This window comes from Protopterus annectens, chromosome 6.part0, assembly GCF_019279795.1.
Source record: "Protopterus annectens isolate FY-2018-M chromosome 6.part0, PAN1.0, whole genome shotgun sequence".
Classification (NCBI taxonomy): domain Eukaryota; kingdom Metazoa; phylum Chordata; order Ceratodontiformes; family Protopteridae; genus Protopterus; species Protopterus annectens.
Window position 1 is genome coordinate 804206368 of NC_056737.1, and position 20495 is coordinate 804226862.

The 20495-nt window shown below is 39.7% G+C and overlaps 1 protein-coding gene across 1 annotated transcript in view; it reads right to left on the reverse strand.

Annotated features, from left to right (window-relative positions):
• Positions 1 to 20495, reverse strand: part of SLC38A6 (solute carrier family 38 member 6) — a 1040054-nt gene that overhangs the window by 234041 nt on the left and 785518 nt on the right. The window contains 2 exon segments of the mRNA XM_044074482.1: positions 3091 to 3170; positions 18780 to 18833. Of these exon segments, the coding sequence (XP_043930417.1) occupies positions 3091 to 3170; positions 18780 to 18833 (134 nt within the window).

Below are 20495 nucleotides of genomic sequence, written 5' to 3' on the forward strand. Positions count from 1 at the left end.
TCTTTTGATGTGTGTGTGCACGCGCGTGTGTGTGTGTGTGTGTGTGTGTGTGTGTGTGTATGTAACACTTAGCATAAGGTAAATGTGATATCAGAGTTGGTTATATACATTTTGCAGGTATGAAGAGCTTACCATCCCATGTTAGAAGTGTTTAATGTATGTTTTTGTGCCTTAGGCTGTGTGAATGTTGAACGGTGTTTGGGGTAAGATAGTGTCTTTTGATGTGTGTGCGCGCGTGTGTGTGTGTGTGTGTGTGTGTGTGTGTGTGTGTGTGTGTGTGTGTCTGTGTGTGTGTGTGTGTGTGTGTGTGTGTGTGTGTGTGTGTGTGTGTGTAAAACACTTAGCATAAGGTAAATGTGATATCAGAGTTTGTTATATACATTTTGCAGGTATGAAGAGCTTACCATCCCATGTTAGAAGTGTTTAGTGTGTGTTTTTGTGCCTTAGGCTGTGTGAATGTTGAATGGTGTTTGGGGTAAGATAACGTCTTTTTGATGTCTGTATGCGTATATGTAACACCGCCAGGTAAATGCGATCCCAGAGTTGGTTATATACATTTTGGAGATATGAGGAGCTTACCACCACCAGTTAGAAGTGTTTAGTTTGTGTTTTTGTGCCTTAGGCTGTGTGAATATTGAATGATGTGTGGGGTAAGATTGTGTCTTTTAATGTCTGTGTGTGTATATGTACACTTGATGAGTTGTTACATCAATTAGAAGGCTAGCCAACAACTGTGCTCTGTCAAAGTGTTTTTTTTTTTTTTTTAATGAAATGGCCACTGACTGGTTTGCCATCAACATAAAGGTCCTAGTCTAGTCATTATGCTCCGTTAGTATGAATATGAATGGCCACAAAAAATCAAGGTTGTTGCAATATCTTATATGAGGAGATATGTGCGTGAGCACATACACAAACACGCACAGACACAGAGATATACAGATTATCTTTTCCTCGAAATATGAAAGTGTTGTGCCAATTTATCATTGGTACTATTCATCAAATAGATTTAATCACATTATGCTTTTGTGGAAAACTGTGGATATTTTATGTATGAGGGGACATCTGGGGCTTCCCACACATACATTTATGTGAGTGTGCTATTTACTTGTTGTGATCTTTGCAGTGAGGCTGCTGGCAATGATCTTCAGTAATCCTGGTTGCTATTTTATCGTCTGTTTTAAGTGTAGTGTTTATAAGGGTGTTATTTTCTGTAGTGTTTAGTTTTGTACATTGTTGAAAATTATGAATATATATTTTGGTGAATGAGTTGGTCAATAATTTGTTGTCTTGCTGATATTTTTTCACTTAATTGGCTGTCAACAAACAGCTTAATTGATCTTTAAGCTTGATATAGCTTCATCCACATGTGTATGTAGTTTATCTATCTATCTACCACTCTATCTAAACACACACACACACACACACACACACACATACACATATATATATCTACACCTATACACACACACACACACACACACACACACATATATATGTGTGTGTGTGTGTGATATTCAGTTTGCTTAATACTTGTTTCATTAAAGCAGTGGTCAAATTTACATCTAGAACTCAGACAACTATTTCATTAAAAGGTAAGTTCCAACGGAGCTCACAGTATAGTGACGATACAATTTTCTCGACGTTTCATAAAGATGTTGAGATGCTGGGATGCAAGGGAGGTTGTCCCATACCCCAGAAACAAAAACAATGTTTTTTTGTGTTTTTATAGGTTTTATTTCGTGTACTGAGACATTGGTATACTACTGTATACAGTCTGGGAGATTGTGATATAGTTGGTCATTTTTTTCTTTTGTTTCTTACTACTGCGCTACACTTGGAAATGAAAATAGCAAACTGCCACAATACTTCTACATAAAATGAAAAATGAACACTCCTGTCCACAGTATTAAGGCCTACATCTTACCAAGAAAAACCCTTTGCATAACACAGCCACTGTTCAGACAAATTAAGTATGAATGGCTGAATGGGTGCTACAGTTTTGGTGATTGGATTACAAAAGAAAACTTGTTGATGTTTTTTGTGATCTTTGTTTTCTTTTGATGTGTAGATTTTTGAAATGCCGGAGGTTCAATAGTTATGCACTTCAATAAATCCAACTATATAGATAGATAAATATAGATATATACACACATAAGTTTATACACACACACACACATATATATATATATATATATATATATATATATATATATATCTATCTATATATATATATATATATATATATATATATATATATATACTCACACACACACACACATATATATTTATAAATATATATATATATATATATATATATATATATATATATATACACACACACACACATATAAAAAATATATATACACACACACACACACACACACACACACACACACACACACACACACAAACACATGTATATACACACACACATATAGAAATAACACACATTTGCATATATACACACACATATAGATATAGTGGAAGCAGAAACACTAGAAAACATTGGGTTATTGCAATCAAGTTTCTTGAAAAGCAGTAGCTTATAAATTTGACAAATGAACACATGACTTTTCAAGTCCAAATAATTCAGTAATACATGTAGACTATATTTTTTCAGTAATCTAAGTCTGCCTGGAGTCAGACTCTACCTTATGTTACAAAACTTTTAAGAATTTCTGTCTGAGAAGAAGAAGAATACAGTTAACATGCAAACCCTTTCCAATGACAATTTGCATGAAGGGCAAGGGTAAATGCAATATATAGCCACAATTTAACAAAGCCAGTTTTGTGGAGGTGGAAGGAAATCATGCATATGTAAGAACAGGGAAACTCAAAAAGGTAATGAAATAAGGAATGGGTTACAGACCCGTAATAAACAGTACACAGATGAACATTTATTTGAATGAGAGTCTTGTTCAAACTCAAGTTTATATGTTTCTATTAATATTAAAAGTACAGTTATAGTCTTGTAATAAATTGTCACACATTAACAACTTACTTTTCAAAATTGTAATCTAACCACTGTGTCACAAATCTTGGTATGTCAATGCTCTAATAAACCACTATACTTATAAAAATCCTACTCACCAGCGAAGCTCGCAGTAGATGGGTAACACAGATGTGTGACAAAGGAAAGAAAATGCCAAAGTAGGTATGGCATAAGCACTCTGAAAATGATGAAAATCACATGATTTAAACAGTTTAAAATGTATGAAGGACACATTTCACAGAGCTCTCCAAAAAAAACAAAATATTAGAACACTAATATGCATTTTACCTTTGGTAATATGGTTAACGGAGATCTTTGTACTAATGAAATATTCCATACTTGTGGCAATTTCATATCTGTGACAGGGGTATTCTTTTGTTCCTCCTAGCTGAAGCTGGTCACAGATGTAACAGCCGTAACAGAAAACAATGGAAAGGCCAATATCATGTTATTTGCAGAATGATGACTTGACAGAATTCAAACACAAAGCAATTGCTAAGTTATCTCAGACTAACAGTCCTACCCTAGTGGTTCTGTGTACAATTCATTGCTAAGTGTAAAATGCTAGCATAGCACATCTCAAGGTGTATTATTAAGTTCTACAGGTCAGAGTGTGCTATACAATAAGAAAGAAAGTATGCATCCAAAGCTAGTTACTAAAATAAAATTGCCAAAGATTCCAAAGACAACCACAGGGCATTCCATAGTTATGTCAAGAATCTAAATGGCAATGCTCAGATCTGCGCTGAGCTACAACAGAATGGCATTAAATATATTGATCTCAAGGATATTGCCAATATCCTGGCAGATCGATTTAGTGCCAACTTCACCCCCCTCTCACCCCCCTAAAGGACCCATCTCAATACCAAAAGATTGCCAAATTCCAGCAATCATGGCCACACAGGTAGAAACTGCACTCTCCAAAGCTAAGAATATAGCATCCATGGGACCAGATGACATCCCGGGCTGTGTACTACATGAACTACAAAATGAAGTGGCACCTCACCTAAGTGCCATGTTTAATCACAGCCACACCTCAGGCTTCATGCCCACTGAGTAGCGCACAGCTACAGTTATCCCACTTCACACGGGGGGAGCCTGATCTGCAAGGGCATGGAATGTATTATCATGGAACTTATAAACAAAGATATTGGCAAACTTCAAACACCGGACCCCACCCAGTTTGGGTTCGTGAAGGGCTGATCTTGTCTCCTGAGTGACTTCTTCAAATCAGTCTCCAGAGCTGTGGACGAGGGTAAGGTGGTCCACACAGCCTATCTGGACCTCGCCAAGGCCTTCGACACCATCCCCCACTCTGGAATCATAGATAAACTTACTAAGTTGGGCATAAATCCCTACGTCACTCGATGGGTTGCTAACTGGCTTATTGACAGAACCCAGACTGTAAAAGTAGCCAACTCCAAATCCAGCTCCAGACAAGTGGAGTACCACAGGGTTCAGTCCTGGGACCGCTCTTGCTTGGCATCTACTTCTCTGAAGTACAGGCCAACACTAAGGGACTCTGGCTAACAGATGACTGCAAACTGGGAGCCATTATTGAATCCCTAAATGATGTGGATATTCTACAAAAGGTCCTTACAGAAACAGATGCTTGGTGCCAGAGCCATGGGCTCAAGCTTATTGCCAAGAAATGTATAGTTATCCCCTTTGGGAAAAACCATGTACCCATGAATTACCACATAGGTGGCAGTACACTAAACACCAAAGGTCTGATGAGAGACTAAGGGACACAGGTGGACAGTGGTCTCACTTTCGATAACCACATCGCTGCAACAGTCAGTAAATCCTTCTATGTGGCACACCTCATCACTAAGGGCTTTTCATCCAAAAAAAAAGGTGGTCATTGTCCCACTGTATTCATCCCTCATTAGACCCATTATAGAGTACAACGCCCCATTTGTATGTACCTCACAAGATAGCTGCAACAGCTGGAAAGTCTGCAGAAATACCTCACTAAAAGAATCACAGGCCTAAAGCAGATGCCATATGCTGACTGTCTAAAAAAACTCCAGCTATACTCTGTGGCATATCGTCTACTCAGAGGCAATCAATGCTTAACATACAAGGCCATGTCAAACCCTGAGCTGTTGGACATATTCCACTTAAAGAAATCCCAATCCCGCACAGCCACACGCTGCAGGGATCTAAACCTTGTCATCACAATGAACAAAACATGCTGGAGGGATAGGTTCCTGACCCAGAGATTCCCCATACTCTGGAATAGACTGCCCATACATGTAAAGCAGAGCGCCTCCTTGGCCCTCTTCAAAAGGATCCTTGACGACTGGATGGGAGATAGGAAATTCACCCCGGGGTTCATGTCAGTCGCCCTGCTAGACAGGGGTCCAGGGAAGTAAACATTGTGGGAAGAAATATCCAGGGAATTGTTATGGCTAGGCTTGTATAGGCCCTAGGGCCGATAGCCTAGTACCAACCTATAAACCTACAGTGCATGCACCACAAAAACTATTTTTACAGGTAATTAATACTCAATCTTAATTAATGACTGCAGAGTCATTTCATTACAAAAGATAACTGGCTTCAAAAATTGACTAAACAGTTGGTGTAGTTCCCATGGGATGAGATGCTCGATAATCCTAATTGCTTTGCAAATAATGGCATGCACTTCATTCCAGTTATTCAGTGAGTGTACTACCTAAAGGGTTTGCAGAATGCAGCTAATGGACACTCAAGCATAACTAACAAATCATATTCAAAACAGGATCCCATTAAGGTGCCTCTGCTAAATATCAGAAGCTTACAAAACAAACCACCCAACCTAACTGCTCTCCTGCACATGGAACACATTATCAGTGTAATAACTGAAACCTGGTTTAAATGCTTAGAACGTATTCCCTCCACACTTGGGTTTTGCACATACCATGCTTTCAGATCTGATGGCAACTATGGAAGTATCTCCATATTCGTTAAGGACCATATGAGACCCACAAATGGAACTCATTGAACTCAAAATCACAATAACCAGGACCACCTATCAGTATACAGCCTGCTATAAAACACCCTCTATGTCCCCTAAAAATCACGTAAGGTTCTTGCATGTGCTTGATGATCTCCATATAAACAAGTACTCCATTATTTTGGGAGACTTTATTTAACCCGCAATAAATTGAAGTATTTATACTTCCAATGTAGGATATACCCAAAAGTTCTTAGATTTAATAAAAAAAAACTCCGTAAACCAGATTGTTAGCATAGTCGCTATACAGATTGATAGCATAGTCGCTATACTGTTCATCTGGTCCTTATCAGTACAGATTCTCCTGACAACTCATTCCGTGGTATAGTCATATCACAAACTAGTCACTTTCATCTTGTAAATTTCTAAACTCACTGAAACCAAAATCTCAAATTCCAAGATTTCAGTACGTCTGAAGTTTCAAAATTCACTTACGGCAACATCACACTAGACATCATCACATCAGATAGCTTCACAAACAAATTCTGTGCTCAGTTATACAAATGTATAAAACTGTCAGGCCCAACCAGCTGCAAGTATAATGGCAAATTAAAAAAAAGTGGGAAAAAAAACAGTGAACTGAAATTGTAATTATAATTTTATAACTGTAAGTTATACTTACCAAGAACAGACATTAAAAAGAGAGACTGAAAATGTACATTCCCCCATACCGCAGGACTAGAAGGCAGTGGAATTTAAAAACTGTCTAGGGCAAGGGGGCAGCGCACCCTTAGCAGATGTGTGTAGACTTTCACTCTCATTAAGTCACTAAATCCCCAATACAGTAAGATCCTATTTATCTGGGACTCAAGCAACCGGCACTCTCAAGCAACCAGCATTTAGAAGAGGCTTTAGTTTTACAGAGTCTAATAAGTCACCCTTTGAACCCTCCGCAAAAGTGGACCTCAAGTTTCTTCCTTGGAAAACACTTTTTCTCATAGCTATAAGTTCAACAAGGTGAATCTCTGAACTCCAAACACTCTCTTCAAAACCACCTTACTTGATCTTCCTTAAGGACAGAGTCACCTTACATACAAATCCATCTTTCTTACCCAAAGTTGCATCAGAAGCAAATATCAATTAAATCATCAGTTTGCCAGTTTTCTTCCCTAAATTTGAGAATAAAGGAGAATACATGCTCCGTTCTTTAGATGTACACAGACAACTTCATTCTGAGTAGAAGTGGCTCTGCTATGCTATTTTTGATTGGCTCATATACCAGCATACGAGCCAATCAAAAATGGCAAAACAGAGACTCTTCTCTTCAATACGGAACAGCGGGATGTTCTGCATTGAAGAGAAGAGGCTCCCCTTTGGGATTTTTGATTGGCTCTTATGCCGGTATACGAGCCAATCAAAAATGGCAAAGGGGAGCCTCTTCTCTTTAATGTAGAACAGTCTGAAATTCCACCTTGAAAATGAAATGTTAGACATTCTACGGCAGCAGAGATTGCAGCAGAGAAAGATTCCATATCTCTCTGCTGAGGCCATAATGAAAATTTCTGAGATGAAAACAAAATTCTTCGAACAAAAGAGGAAAGCCTGGAATGTCTACCCATCATTAGAAATTAATAAAACATGCAGTCAATTTGAGGCCTGGAATGTCCGTATGAGTCAGGCCTGATGGGTATGAGAAGAGATCTGGACTCTGGTCCAGTGTCCATGGACAACATACTAGATGAGACCACAATAAGGGAAAACAAATCTGCTGAGACCAAAAGGGGACAATGAGGATTACTTTGCTCTTCAAACTGAAAGTTTTCTGAAGAAACATGGGAATTAGGGGTAGGGGATGATAAGCATAAAGAAGACTGGAGGACTAGAGCATCTCTCAGTGACTGTCCCTGAGGGGGGATTACGGCAAAGAACTTGCTGCACTTGTTGTTGAGGGAGAGGGGAATAGGCTGCAGCATGGTTAATCCCACGGGAGGAAGATCATGTTTGCTATTGATGGACTGACAGACCACTTGTGAGGCATCATAATAGCTCTACTGAGCCTGTCTGCTATTACATTTGCTTTTCCTAGCATGTGCAGTTGGATGACATTGCCCACTGAGAAACTCTCATTGCTTAGCGGCAAAGAGGGTAAGATCTGGTTCCCCCTGTTTGTTGATGCATCAAACCACAGACATACTATCCATTTGAATAGCAATTGTCCCCAGAGGGAGAGTGTTCTGGAAGGCCTGCAATGCTAACACGATCACTCTCATCTCCAGGGCATTTATATGCAATTCAGTCTCTTCTGGGGTTAACATGCCTTTAACAGTTTGTCCCAAGTAATGCCCCCCCACATCCAAACTTGAGAGGTATCCATGGTCAACATGGTGATGGGTGGAGGAAGGATAAAGGGGTGACCTTAGCAAATCTCATTGGATTGGATCCACCATACTAAAGAGTATTTGCATACCCTGGACAGTTTTACTGGAAATTGTAAGGGTTGGTGTAAAATGGACCATTGCACTTGTAAAGTCCACTGAATGATTCTCATGTGAAACATAGCTGTTGGTATTAATGTGATTGCAGTAGACATCAATCCCAGAGATCTTAAAATCAATTTGGCTGGAGGAAAATGATGAGACAAAACCTGACTGGCATGTGACTGGCATGTAACCTTAGAGTAAGAATTTTGCTCTATGGTAAGAATGCTTGAAGATTCACTGCATCTAGGCAATCCTCTATAAACTCCTGGACTTGTACTGGTTGAAGTTTTGATTTTGCAAGATTTACAGTGATACTTAGAGAGAATCAACTTAAAAAGGTACTCTCTGGCAGTTATCAATAGATGCCTGGTTGATGCAGTGAGAAGCCGGATATCTAAATAAGGAAATACCCTGAATCCATGCAGTCTTAAATGAGCTGCAACCACTGCAATGCATTTGGTGAACACCCTGGGTGCTGTGGTGAGACCAAAGGGCAGGGCTCTGGACTGATAATCATGGGCTCCCAGCTAGAAGTGAAGGAATCTTCAGGACCATCTGTTCATTTTTATGTGATAGTACACATCATTCAGATCTATAGACCACATCCAGTCACCTTTCTGGAGCAAAGGTAGAATGGACTGAACCATGGCCATCTGGAATTTGGAGTTCTTTATGAATTTGTTTAGATGACCAAGATCTAGTATGGGTTTCAGGTTCCACATTTTCTTTGGCACTAAAAAGAACCTGGAGTAAAAACCAGGATCATCTTTGGTCTGGTGGGATCTCTTGGAAGACACTTTTGTGTAGCAGCTTTTGTATTTCCACAGCTGCTTGGTCCCACTGACTGGGTGGGACATTAAGGTGACTTTTTCTTACCCTTGGTGGATTTTGTACAAAGGGAATAAAATATCCTCTGGATATGATTCTTTGCACCCATATGTCTTTTGTGATGGCTGTCCAGACTTCAAGGTGCAAAGACAAGAATCCCCCGACTGTCTCCAGAGAAGAACAGTCAGGCAACCTTTCAAGAATGCTGGAAGGGTCTGTCCGAGATAGAATCTTGAGACCATTGATTTTGTGGATCCACTCTGACATGTGGGCGGTGTCTTCCATTATTATAATTATTTCCCCATCTGACCCTGTGTGAAAAATCCCCACGTGAATCTTGAAAAGGCCCTTGAGATTTCCGAAGCCACATTTTCTTACCACTGTGCTGATTTCTTGAGAAATATCTCTGCAGGGTAGAAAAATGGATTCATATGGTTGATAGGGTCTTTCCATCTTGTTCACTACAGGAAAGTGTCTCTAATGGTGATCCCTAAAAAGGAAGGATCCATCAAAAGGAGCAATGATGAATTACACTTTAAAGGGCTCCCCAAAGTTGCACAAGTGGATCTGCAGCATGAGGAACCATACCTCCCAACCATGCCAAATTACTCGATTTTACTGAGTTTTGGGGTCCAAATGAAGGGGTGCCATGATTCCAGAGTGGCACCACTTCATTTCTGTTTTTCTTTTGTTTTTTAATTTTTGTGTTGTTAGAGCTGACATCATCATGTGCGCGATGATGTCAGCTCTCTCAGGGCTACCAGTCTGTCAAAATTGAGCTCAAGGAGCTCACACATTTCCGGCTGACCTGGCTGCTCAAATGCGAGCGGGAACGGCAATAAATGATTGCTATCACACAGCACTATGGGGATCATCATCAGATGAGCACTATGAGGATCACTACTGGATTATTCTGCGGGGACTGGGTGCTCAAATGCTAGCAGGTTGCTGTTATTCTGTGGCGGAATGGGTGCTCAAATGTGAGTGGGTTTCTGTTATTCTGCGGCGGAACGAAGAACTTTGCTGTTATTCTACGGCAGAATGAAGAACTTATCATCAATGACTAACTCTGCAGTGGAATGAACTGTGTGTGTGTGTGTGTGTGTGTGTGTGTGTGTGTGTGTGTGTGTGTGTGTGTGTGTGTGTGTGTGTGTATAAATGCCCCCCCCATTTAATGCACCTAGTGGCTAGAGGTACTCGGGTTCAAACCCTATACCTTGAGTACAGGGTAAAAAGAGCCTAAAGTCTCTAGCCACCACCACTTCTGAGCTTTCCCCAGGTTTTTGTGCTAAGAGTTGAGAGCTATAGTGAGACATTATTGGCTTTGTTTGTCCAGTTTTTTTGTGATAAGAGGTTGAGAGCTGTGGTGAGAAATTAATTCACTAAATGATAGACGTTAAGTTTCAGTCTTCCTATTTTTCAGGAAGCTGCTGATTTGGCACAGTGGTATGTTGCTCTGACTGTAGTGCATAGGGTCCTGGGTTCAAGACTAGTGAAATGCATGGTGGTAACACAACATTTTATTCTAGCAACTTTACAAAATTATACAAGCAATGTTTAAAATGTGCCCCTGGTTTATGTCCTTTTACCCCCCCCCAAAAAAAATGAAATTGAAAATAAGTGAGAGAAGCTGTGCAAGATGCCTATGGCTTACACTACTGTCATTCTATTTATATTGTGGGTGTGGAAGTAGACTTTCATGATGGAAATGTTCTGAATTGGGCAGTTTTGTCATTATTGGTTCATGCATTTTGTTTCATTGCCTACAGTACAGTCTACTGGAAAGATGTTCAAACAATAAATTTAAAATGCACTCTGTCTAACAAGTGTACTGTATTATACAAGGAATATAATTTAATAAAGTCAGGAAGGGATAGCAAAGAAAAGAACACATGTATGTTTCTTATTTTGTGTCTAAGGGGCCAATGATTTGAAAACAGCCCAAAGGTAATCTTTATCCACTACTGGCCAGATGCATTTTCTTTGGATTTGGTGTGGGTTTCAATGCTGTTTCAATGAATGTGAGTTTCAAGGCCAGAGAAGTTTTAATGCCAAGTCTATTTTCATTGTGAGACAGTACTGCTTTGTTTACCAGATGTATATTAGTTTTTGTGCATTATTGTGCTGTAAAATGCAAAAAATAAAATCCAAATAATTACTGTAGAAGTAAAGCAGTATGCACACATTAGTGTTTATGGTAAATGGGGTGAAATAGCCAGGTAATGGGACATTGGAATGGCTGCAGGGGAAACTTTGATGCCATATTTTGGTTGTCTGTTCTTCAGTTTGCATTTGAAAGTTGGTATCCCACAATTCCATTGGAGTGGGTGGGATTATGTAATTATGTGTGCAAATTACATGTTAATCAACGTACAGATTTGTACCTATTTTTCATGGGCCTTGTCCAGATTTTTGCTGTTTCTAGGTTGAGAGGTATGTGAGGAACCTTCAGCTGCATGACAAATTAATCTCATGGACATGTTTGATAGAGATTGTAGGGTGGCCAGTCATGAAGAATAAGTTTTTACTTCCTCCACCAACATGGACCCAGGGGTAAAGTCAGAGAGTTCCTTTATTAAGTCCCTCTGTAATCTAGTAAAATGTGCCAGGTAATTCAATGATCATATAGCAAAGGTCACTGATGCATAAACTCACTCTGTCCAAAGTGTTAGACTCTCTGTTATGGGGACAGACAGAGGAACTTTGATCAGCTAGCTCCTTTTTCATGGCTGACATAACCATGGCATCTACAGGAATCCCCTTGGACCAATGTTGCCTGTCTGATTGAGAATCCTGTCTGCGCATTTGGGGATGGGCTCTATGGAATCCATTTCCTTCCATACCGAGTGGGAGACCAGGTCGATAAGCTCATTCACTGGGGGGGGTAACCCAAGATGTAGTTGGGCCACACCTGAAAGCTTTCAGGAACACAGATTCCTCCTGAGAAGGGTGCTGGGAAGACCATCCACCTTTATGGTGCAGGATTTCTAAAATGTCTACAAATGAGATGTCTTCTGGTGGAGATTTGGGAAACCCTCGAAATCAGTGTCCTCTGTCAATAATTCCTGAGGAGAATCCAAGTGTCTCCTTTTGCAGTTTCTTCTGAGGAACTTCTTCAGTAGGATACTCTGGAGAAGTGTTGGAAGAAAGGGGAAGTCCCTGTGCAGGGACTGTCTGGAAGCTTTTACGGTTTTGGCAGTCCCTGTGGAATAAGATGATGAAACCAAACACTCAAATTTGGAGGAGGAATGGGAATAGGATTCGAAGAAGTGACAGCCAAAAAATCCCCCGAATGGGAAAAAAACCCTTTCCACTATTGCTAAGGCAGAAGGTCCAGGATAAGTAGAAATCAGTCTCCCCAGAACCAAAGCTCTCAGCTCAGCTAATGTTCCACTCCTCGGAATTCTGCCCTATAAGAGGGAATGGGACCTGAGCTGTCCAACACTAAGGCACCAAGGGGAAGAAACAGTTCCAAAACCATCAGAGTCGGTCACCCCCCCACCAAGATCTGATGTCAGTGCTTCAGCTCAGAGACTCATTCTGCTCTGAAACACTCAGATCCAAAAAGATCAGGGAAAGAGTCGGAGTCAAAGAAGGTAACATTCTCAGATCCAATGCCTCGACTCTCGGGATCTTCAGATCTGACAGCTCTGAAACCACAGGCCCGATTGGAGAAGGGGTCACTATAGGGTGTGTCAAAGGTTGCTCATGGATCCGTTGGGGGACGGAGCCTGAAGGAACCTCATCTGGATCTGAGCTGTAAGGAACTGTCTAATTATTCTACCCACATCATGCTCAGACTCTGGGAAGACTTGATGGAGAAGAATGCTTAGGAAGGACGAGAAGGCTTTTTTGGAGTATCCATTAGAAAAGGTGATCTTAATCTTGGAGATACCGTCTCTGGATGGAAGTGTGGACACCAGATCTGAGGAGATCTGACTGGGTATGCAATTGAATCTGATGAAGTCAGATCATAAACCTTTTTGACCTTAGGGCCAAGTAGGATCTGGTGAGTTCTGATCTGAGACTGCTTTTATTTTTGAAGGCGGCTTCGAACTCGGAGCTGAAGGAAATTAGACAGGACAGCACTTTCTAGACTCCCTAGTCTCCAAAGTCTTATAACTTCTCAAGGGGTTTGAGCCTCAGATGTAGAAGGAACTACAGAAGAGGAATCAGGTAATGACCTTATAAAATTAGTTTGTTACGCCTATCCCTGACCGCACAGATGTCACATGAAATCTGAAGGTGAGCAGGCCCTAAACAATACATGCACTCCCTGGGCACATCAGACTTGGGTATATTGGGTATCTTATTCCCACAGGAAGTGGACTTCTTGAAACTGGTAGGTTTTTCATCCATACTGGAATGGTACAAAGAAGAAAAAAAAATAGAAAAAGAAAATTTGTTGCTGCTTTTTGAATATGCCAACAATGATAAAAAAGATTACCTCAGGAGAGGTAAAAAAAAAGAGAACAGACTATCAATGATGGTAGGATACAGCCTACACTGGATAGAAGAAAAAGGTCTAAAAAGGTAAAGAGAGGAAGGCACTAAAGAAAAAGAATGAGTATTGAAGAAAAAAATTCAACTATCACTCAGAAAACAAAAAAAATGCCTAGAGCCCAAGAGGGAAAAAATCTCAACCGATCAACAGAGCAGTAAACGAGATCTGAGGTAAATCATTATGGGTAAAGGGAGGAGCTCAAGAGTCGATCCTAGACTATGAAAAAAGTGGCTGAGTCAGATCGGAGGATCAGATCCAAACCCATTTGTTGAGGAACAAATGAAAATGCCAACATCATATATAACATTTAAAAACCATCCCAACCACTACACTTAACTGACTGGCCTATAGGAATGTCAGTCAAGTCAACACAGTCCACACCTGAGAGAACTACAATGGTGTGTCCTAAACTAATCAATTGCTAAATACTAAACAAGCCCTGGCAGCCACTACTTAAATTATTTAACCTGGGTTTAGCCATTAGTTTTGTCCCTGAGGTTTGAAACACAGCAGTGGTGATACCACTCCACAAGGGTGCCCCCATCACTTTCCATGGGAATTATACGCCAATCAGCCTGACAAGTCTTATTTGCAAAGCCATGAAACATATTATAACTGACCCAATAAACTAGACGCACAGCAGTTTGGCTTTGTCAAGGGTAGATCTCGTCTAATGAATCTGGTTAACTTCTTCAAAAGGGTAACACAAGTTGTTGACAGCAGTCATGCTGTCCACACAGCATTACCTTGATCTGGTCAAGGCATATGACACAATTCCTCATTCTTGAAGAGTTCGTAAACATAATGCATTACAAATGGATCCCTATGTAGTAAGATGGATAGCAAATTGACTAAAGGAACCCACATGGTGTGGGTAGCAGGCTCCTCATCAGAGATTATGAAGGCGACCAGTAGTATCTCACAGGGCTCAGTGCTCAGATCTCTTTTGTTCGGTGTTTACTTTTCTGATCTACAGACCATGATCAAGACCTCTGACTAACCAAGTTTTCAGATGACTGTAAACTGAGAGTTATCAACTCCTCCTCTGATGTCAAAGTCCTTCAGCAAGAAGCCACACTTGTAAATAGCTGGTGCAGTAAAAATGGGCTCAAATTAAATGCTAAAAAGTGCAACATAGTCAAGTTTGGTAAACACCTTTCCCCCAGCATGCAATACTGACAATGCCCCACTCCAAAACTAGAATGTTGTTAAAGACCTTGGGGCCTGGGTTGATAATTCCACCTCCTTTAACTATCATGTGATGGTGAGTCTGAAAGCCCTCCTACTTAGTGCAGCTAATGGGCAAAGGAATGTCTTCCAGATCTGAAGAGATCATTGTCCATTTATATTCAGCACTGATTAGGCTAATTATTGAATACAGTGCCCTATTTGGAAGGGATGTACCTCACTTGACATATCAATCAACTAAAACAATGCTGAAGTTCCTAACTAAGACCACCACTGGCTTAAAAACCCTAAGCCAACAGAAAAGACTGGAAGCACTGTCCCTTTATTCAATATCTAATAGACTTGTGAGAAAAGATATCTGCCTTGCTTTAAGTGCCATTAGAAACCCAGTGGTTCTTGATCTCTTCTATCTGCATAAATCAAACAGTCCCACAAAAAAACAGAACCATGGATCTAAATTTTCATTAGCCAAAAAACAAAACAAAAGTGGTGAATCGATAGGTTCATTACACAGCACCTTCCCCAATGCTGGAATAGACTCTGTCTGAAATTCAAGTGGTGTGAAACATTAACGCCCTTCAAATGGGAAGTGGATGATTGGATAAGTACTGTCAAATTCAACCATGGAAAAGGAAGTAAACTTTAAGGGCACATATTGGTAAGGTATAAAGGGTCAAAAAAGACACAGCTGCCTTATTTCTCAGGATTCCCATAATTCATTTGAGTGTTTTAAATTACAGTACCATTGCAGACTTCTCACAGGGACCACTAGTGGCCTGGAAACAGAACTCTATAAAAAGCTGCGCTAAATATTACATCAGTTTCAGTCTGTACATTTGGAGAGTAACAATTAAAGATAAATCTTTTTCCAAATAGTTTTCTTGCAAACCTCATTTAATGGAATCACTTTAGATGATGTAGTACAAGTTATTGACCCTAACAGAATGATCCCTAAAAAACAGTGACACCAACTTTCCCAATAGAAAGACTGCAGGGAATATACTACACCTGAAAAACTCTATCCTCTTCACCAAACACACACACACACACACACACACACACACACACACACACACACACACACACACACACACTGATGCAGCTTATCTTTGATTCTAGCTAAAGAAATTGCAATCAAAATAGCTTTCTGGAAACTAAATTTGCATTTGATGTGTTTATGGGCTTTGTTGGCACTGTCAGTAGCATAGCTGTACCACACTTCAAAGTCTAGGCTGAAATAGGGTTTTCTGTTAGGAAACCAAAAATGCATCACGCAGTTCAATTTATTATGTTGACCATCAGCAGTTTGATTTCTGGAGTCAGATCTTGCCTTTTAACTCTTCAGTAATGGACTAAACCCATCCAAATAGGAAAATAAAGGAACATTTTATTAAAACACTGCCATGCTCACATTCATCACAGATTACAAAGTTGATTCTCAATCAACAAGTAGAGCAGGATTGGCTCGGACTATCCTTTATGATATACTTTAAATCATCCACCCATAGGAAGAAGCTGAGGATACACTGTTTGATACTCTCCCACATATAAGTATGAATTGCTGCAGTAGTGATCCTTATGTTGAACATATTACCACTGTGTAACCACACTCACTTTAAGAGCAGTTGTTCAAATAAGATGCCTGCTGCAGAACAGGCTTCCTTCCTGCATTTCCTGTGATGACACTTCTTAGGGCTTTAAAAGTTTTCTGGTATACAGGAATAAAGCCCTGTAAAATAATACCTAGATGACCAGAGTTCAGTCAGTATGTCTGGTGCTTGTTGGAGTTGACCAGCCGAAGGGGAGATGGAAAAGCAATGAGGATCTGCCTGCTCAGCTCTCCTTGTGGGGAGAAGGTTGGAGGTGACATGACTGGTGAAAGCATGCTGCTCCAATGGCCCTGATGAACACTGGAGCTATTACCACAGGCCAGGCTCCCTACTGAAATGTCGGCACTCAAAATGCCAAGTGCCAACACTCTGAAAAAAAAAAATGCCTGAGAACAGTGAATCTCTGACATCATCCTTCTCCTTTAAACACCTATTTTTGCAGGGGGAAAAGCCCCCTGCACCACACACCCTCTGAATGCATATATGCTAAATCTGAGATAGTTAAACTTGGAGAAAAGGGAATGAGAAACGGCTATCTCAAACTTAATATATGTAAGTCTGTTTTTCAGCATTTCAGTCTCTAGCAGGTCCTGGCATTTCAAATGATTATCCGCAGGCCAAGCTAAGATGTATAGGTCGGCCTGTGGGTATCGCTATCATTGAGCCTGCGGTGATGATACTCCAAGGAACCATACCTCATAGCATGTGCATTGGTAAGATGGCACGAGCACAATGTAAGGCAGTAAGTGTGTCGAGAAAGCCTCTGTGTGCTGCAGTGACAGCTCCTGTGATTGCTCTTCTCCTACTGCTCACTGTCACTTCCTGCAGAGAAGACTACTGGAGACCCCTGCTGAGAGGAGTTAAACACTGGGTGAGGCTGCAAAAATAAAAGTAGTTAATGGGTAGAGCAGTGGCTTGGGGGGATGGAGGGCACACAGCCACAGTGATCGACCTTCAGCTAGGAATATCTCACTCTGGATTGCAAAAAAAAAAAAAAAGAGGCATCTTATGGGTCTGATAGTCAATATATAGATATCCTTTTAACATGGCTATGTTGCACAATTTTACTTTAATATTACGAAGTTCGCTCATAGTTTCCAAACCTATTTTGTTAAAAGGCATTTCTACCTTTCTGATACGCATAGATATTCCATATGCTGTCCCATCTTGTATCAGACTTTCAAGGACGATTTAGCCTTATCAAAGTGGCAGCTTAAATCTGTGGCCCACTCTTCAGCATCAAAAAAGTACAAAGCTAAAAAAAAGACAAAAGCTGGGGATAGTTTCCCTTCTAAATCCTTAGACTGCATGATCTTGAGAATCACCTGTTTGCTCTAATTAGACTAAAAAATAGTGACTGCCTAGAACGGCTGTGTACTGTTTTGGAGACTTTCACCATTTGTTAGTGTTGTGTGACCATGGTGTTCGTATAAAGTTTGGGAGTGTGGGGGCTTGACCCCCTGAAAAACCACTTGGTTCAAGTTGACCCATTACTTTGCATGTAACAGATAACTGGCAGGTTTTTTGGAACGAAGATCTACTATGTAAGCATCAGGACTTGTGATTTCATAACTGAAGTGCAGGATACACAGCTGTTCCTACGTTAAAGATGTGCTTCCTCTAGTGGACACATTGCACCCATTGGGATATCTGACCATGTTGGCTTATCCAATATATAATTATGAATTCCTGTAATAGGGATCCTATTACTCAAACTTATACTTTTAATGGTATGTGTACTCATAAATGGCACTTTACATAATTGTAATGCTTCTGTTCTGGCCCATACAGCACTGTTTTTTACTAATCCCATCCCTCTGAAATGCTCTTTCATTTAGGTTTCCATTTCACAGATGATGCTGAGTATGAAAATATACACCATTCTAAATCCTGTTCTGAGGTCCCAGAAACTGAATGCATAGTTAAGAGATATAGTTGTGCAAATACTCACAGAAACATGAATGGATTCTCCCACAATTTGTTAATTATCTTAAAGCATGTTATATTTACTAGCAAAAAATAATTATGCATAAAATGTGCATAGATTTTGCAGTATAGCTCAAATCTCAGTAGTAAAACATCAATAGTTGTTTTGCCACTAAAATGCATTTTTATTAATATATAAAAGAAATATAAAATAGAATGCTCAGTTTCACAAATTAATTCATTTCAATACAGTTTTATCTATGGTTGCTCGCTTAACTGAAGTTTGTAACTTTTTAGCTAATATGATACATACCCCTTTAGAAGTGTTGAACAATTTTGGCTTGCAGTCATCGGTAGAATTGGAAATCTGTCCAGAAAAAGAAGGAAAAGAACAGAAAAGGATAAGTATATATTAATAGAGATATTAGCAGCAGGCAAATTATTTTCATTTGAAAGTTAACCCGTAAAGAGAAACAGCATCCGACAGATGGATAATTGCATAGTAAAACAGTAATTACCTAGTAGTGTGTCATCCACTTCTGCCAAGGATGCAATAAACAAACAAGATGCAAATTAAGTGGCATCTCATCTCGAGTTTAACTTGCTCAGTACAGAATAATTTACCAGCAGTGCCCTACTACACTACTTCACTACAATATTTTAAATGGGGGATTTAAACTTCCCACTTTCCAAACAGTAGGACACCGTTTTTGTTTGGGCACATTTGTAGTGTACTGTGCACTAAATAATACTGGAAATATATTCCTGTCATTTTCTCTGTTACGAGATACTTAATCACATGGTTGGTGCATTTTGATTGTACTGATACAACTTGAAACAATAAAATGTTTAATCTTCTGTCTTCCATCTATGACAATGGTCATAACATGATATGACATCATCTATGACTTCAAAATCATCCTTGAAAAAGGAACACTTTTTTTGTTAACTCAAAGAGTTCATAGAAGTAATGGACTAAATAAAATACAAAAAAATAGAATAAACGCCAAGATCAAAAATTTTATTTCATGCTATTCTAAAAGAAGTGCCTGGCAAAAATGCATGATTTTTAGCATGTAAAAGTTAATTCTATGACTACAACTCAACTACAAATACTCTGATATTAGATGATGCAAAAGGAGGAGTTGCAAACAAACTACAAAAAGTAATAAAATACTGGCAATTAGAAACTAAGAAATTGTCCGTGGAATGGTTATTACCGATAGTGGACAAGAAATGCTGGCCATCACAGACTGCGAAATGACCTCCATAGTGGTTATTATAAACTAAAGCCAAGGCAAGCATGAGAAATTGATAGAGCAGTTAGCATTGCTGCCTCACACAGCATAGTTTACTGGTTCTGATCCTGACTGAAATGCCCTCGGTTTGGAGTCTGCATATGTGCTCTGTGTCTGTATGGGGTTTTGCTGAGTAATCCATTTTCCTCCAATGTCCCAAAGTCATGCCTGTGGTGGAAAGGGAATCCTCAAAACCTCCTATTAGTATATAAGTGACTATGACAGACTGCTGTCCTCTTCAGTAAAGGTTTTGGTACCCTCTGCAACCTTCAGTTTGGTAAAATATGCATCAGAAAACAAATAAAAGACAAGGCAATGCAAAGCCTTACTATGCAGTGTCACATGGCCAAGGGAGCATTAAGCCACTATTATCCAAAACAAAACTGGAGCACTAACTGTGTAATGAAACTTTGAGTGCTTATAGTCTACTCACCTAAGCGTGAATTTTCATGGACACAAGAACTGTAATTGAATATACAGAAGCGCACTTATTCATTCAATTTATTTTGCTTTTTATTAAGCTGGAATCTCTGCACTTCCATTTTATTACAGTAGTTCATTTACTAACCTTAGTATTTACTATTCATATTTTCATTGATTCTTACTACGTTTATGACCAAACAGGCCTTCAATAAGCTCAACCACATCACCCAGAACTGGTGGGATACTTTCAATGCCCTCATACTATGGAGATGTTTTCCATATAGTCCCAGTAAAATTTTGGGATCACG